The sequence below is a fragment of the Henckelia pumila genome, unplaced genomic scaffold (genome assembly GCF_033568475.1).
Source record: "Henckelia pumila isolate YLH828 unplaced genomic scaffold, ASM3356847v2 CTG_461:::fragment_3, whole genome shotgun sequence".
In the NCBI taxonomy this organism is placed as follows: domain Eukaryota; kingdom Viridiplantae; phylum Streptophyta; class Magnoliopsida; order Lamiales; family Gesneriaceae; genus Henckelia; species Henckelia pumila.
In genome coordinates, this window is record NW_027331831.1 from 1,520,457 (window position 1) to 1,522,182 (window position 1,726).

A 1,726-nucleotide genomic window follows, 5' to 3' on the forward strand; every position below is an offset into this window, starting at 1 on the left:
GATTTATTACATGATCTTACTAAATCATCCATGATTTGTTTTTCTGCTGTAAGATTCATGATGTTGATCTTGAGTTGTTCATTCTCAGTTCGGAGCACAACAATCTTTGTTTCAAGACAATTTATCTCAACTGATTGTTCCAAGGTGGGTTCAGTTGAGGCATCTTGCAGATCCTCTTGCTTGGCTCTGACTTCATCGAATGCTATTAATAGTTGATGATACTCATTTGTCATATCATGAAGTGCTTTGATCAGTTCCTCTCTGGTAAATTCCTCAAAGCTGAAATCAAATACCTGTTCAATAATAGATGGAAGCTCACAGTCATTTGCCATGAGACACTTGGCTTCTTCATCATCATCATTAGAGCTAGAAGAGTTGTTTGGTTCTTCTGATTCACTGTCCATTTCCGCCCATTTGGCTTTGCTGTCCTTTGCAACCAGTGCTTCATGCTTCTTTCGTGAAGTGTACTTGGCATCTCTTGAGCTTATTTTTTGCTCAAACTTCTTCTTCCATCTTTCTGGGGAAGTTTGCTCATCTCTCTTGGGTTTAGGACAGTCAGCTATGAAGTGTCCTATTTTTCCACAATTGAAGCATCTTCTTGGTTCTTCGACTGCATCCTTATTTTGAAAACTTCTCTTGTACGAACCTTCTTGATTTTTTTGAATGAATTTGCCAAAATTCTTCACAAATAAGGACATTGCATCACTACTCAACTGTTATGCCTTTTTTCTGGTTGAGCAGGAGATTCGATTTTAATCGCAGTCAAGGCTTTGGTCAGTTGAGAAGTAGACTGATCTTCCTCTCGAGTTTGCAGTTCAAATTCATAAGCCTTCAAATCTGCAAACAAATCATGCAGTTCTAATTTGTTCAAGTCCTTCGATTCTCTCATAGGCATTGTCTTAACATCCCATTCTTTGGAAAGGCCTGGCATAACTTAGAGAATAACTTCTCTGTTGGGATATGTTTTCCCTAATGCATTAAGTTCAATAACAATGCCACTGACTCTTTCATCGAATTCAGACATTGATTCTCCAGATTTCATTTTGATGCTATCAAATCTTTGGGTAGCAACAGATAGTTTATTCTCTTTAGTCTGCTCATTTCCTTCACAGAGTTGAACCAGTTTCTCCCAAATTTCTTTCCCTATTTTGCACGTCTTGATCTTGCTAAAAGTATTCTTGTCCAGAGTTTTGTACAAGATATCTTTTGCAACATTGTCAAGATTTTCCTTCTTTTTATCTTCAGCAGTCCACTAAATTCTTGGCTTTTCAATGTATTGTGGACTTCCACCAGAAAGAGCTACAACAGTGTTAAATTTGGTGATTGTGAGAGGTCCATCAGTGATGACAAACCACATGTCATCATCTAAGGCCGATAGATGCGCTTGCATGCGTATCTTCCAATCATCAAAGTCTTCTTTGGAGAACATCGGAATCTTGATGAATGAAGTCATTTTAGATGCAGTGTTCAAGAGTAAGATAAGAACCTCTCTGATACCACTTGATAGGATCGGTTGAAAGTATAGAGTGGGGGTGAATAGACTTCAAAGCAGTTTAGTATAAAAATAAATGAACTCGATCGGTTTAGGGACAAGTTCTAGGCTTATCTTAATGTCTGATGTAATTTGACAAACAAAAATATGTACGGAAATATGTCAAATTACAGATTTGAACAATAAAATGTTATCAGTTTAAGTTATGCAAAGATATAGGGTAAACTAAAATAA

At 37.0% G+C, this 1,726-nt stretch overlaps 1 protein-coding gene across 1 annotated transcript; it reads right to left on the reverse strand.

The window, feature by feature from the left end:
• Positions 1–934: 934 nt before the first annotated feature.
• Positions 935–1,453, reverse strand: LOC140871458 (uncharacterized). The gene is made up of 2 exons (XM_073273982.1): positions 1,285–1,453; positions 935–1,239 (listed from the first exon to the last, which is right to left on the reverse strand). The coding sequence occupies exons 1-2, from the start codon at positions 1,451–1,453 to the stop codon at positions 935–937; spliced, it is 474 nt and encodes a 157-aa protein (XP_073130083.1).
• Positions 1,454–1,726: the final 273 nt, after the last annotated feature.

Excerpts from the sequence above, each read along its gene's own strand:
- LOC140871458 (XM_073273982.1), bottom strand. The coding sequence starts at position 1,453 with ATGACTTCATTCATCAAGATTCCGATGTTCTCCAAAGAAGACTTTGAT. Across the intron at positions 1,240-1,284 it reads TGTAGCTCTTTCTGGTGGAA|ATAAAAAGAAGGAAAATCTT; the intron begins GTCCACAATACA and ends GGACTGCTGAAG.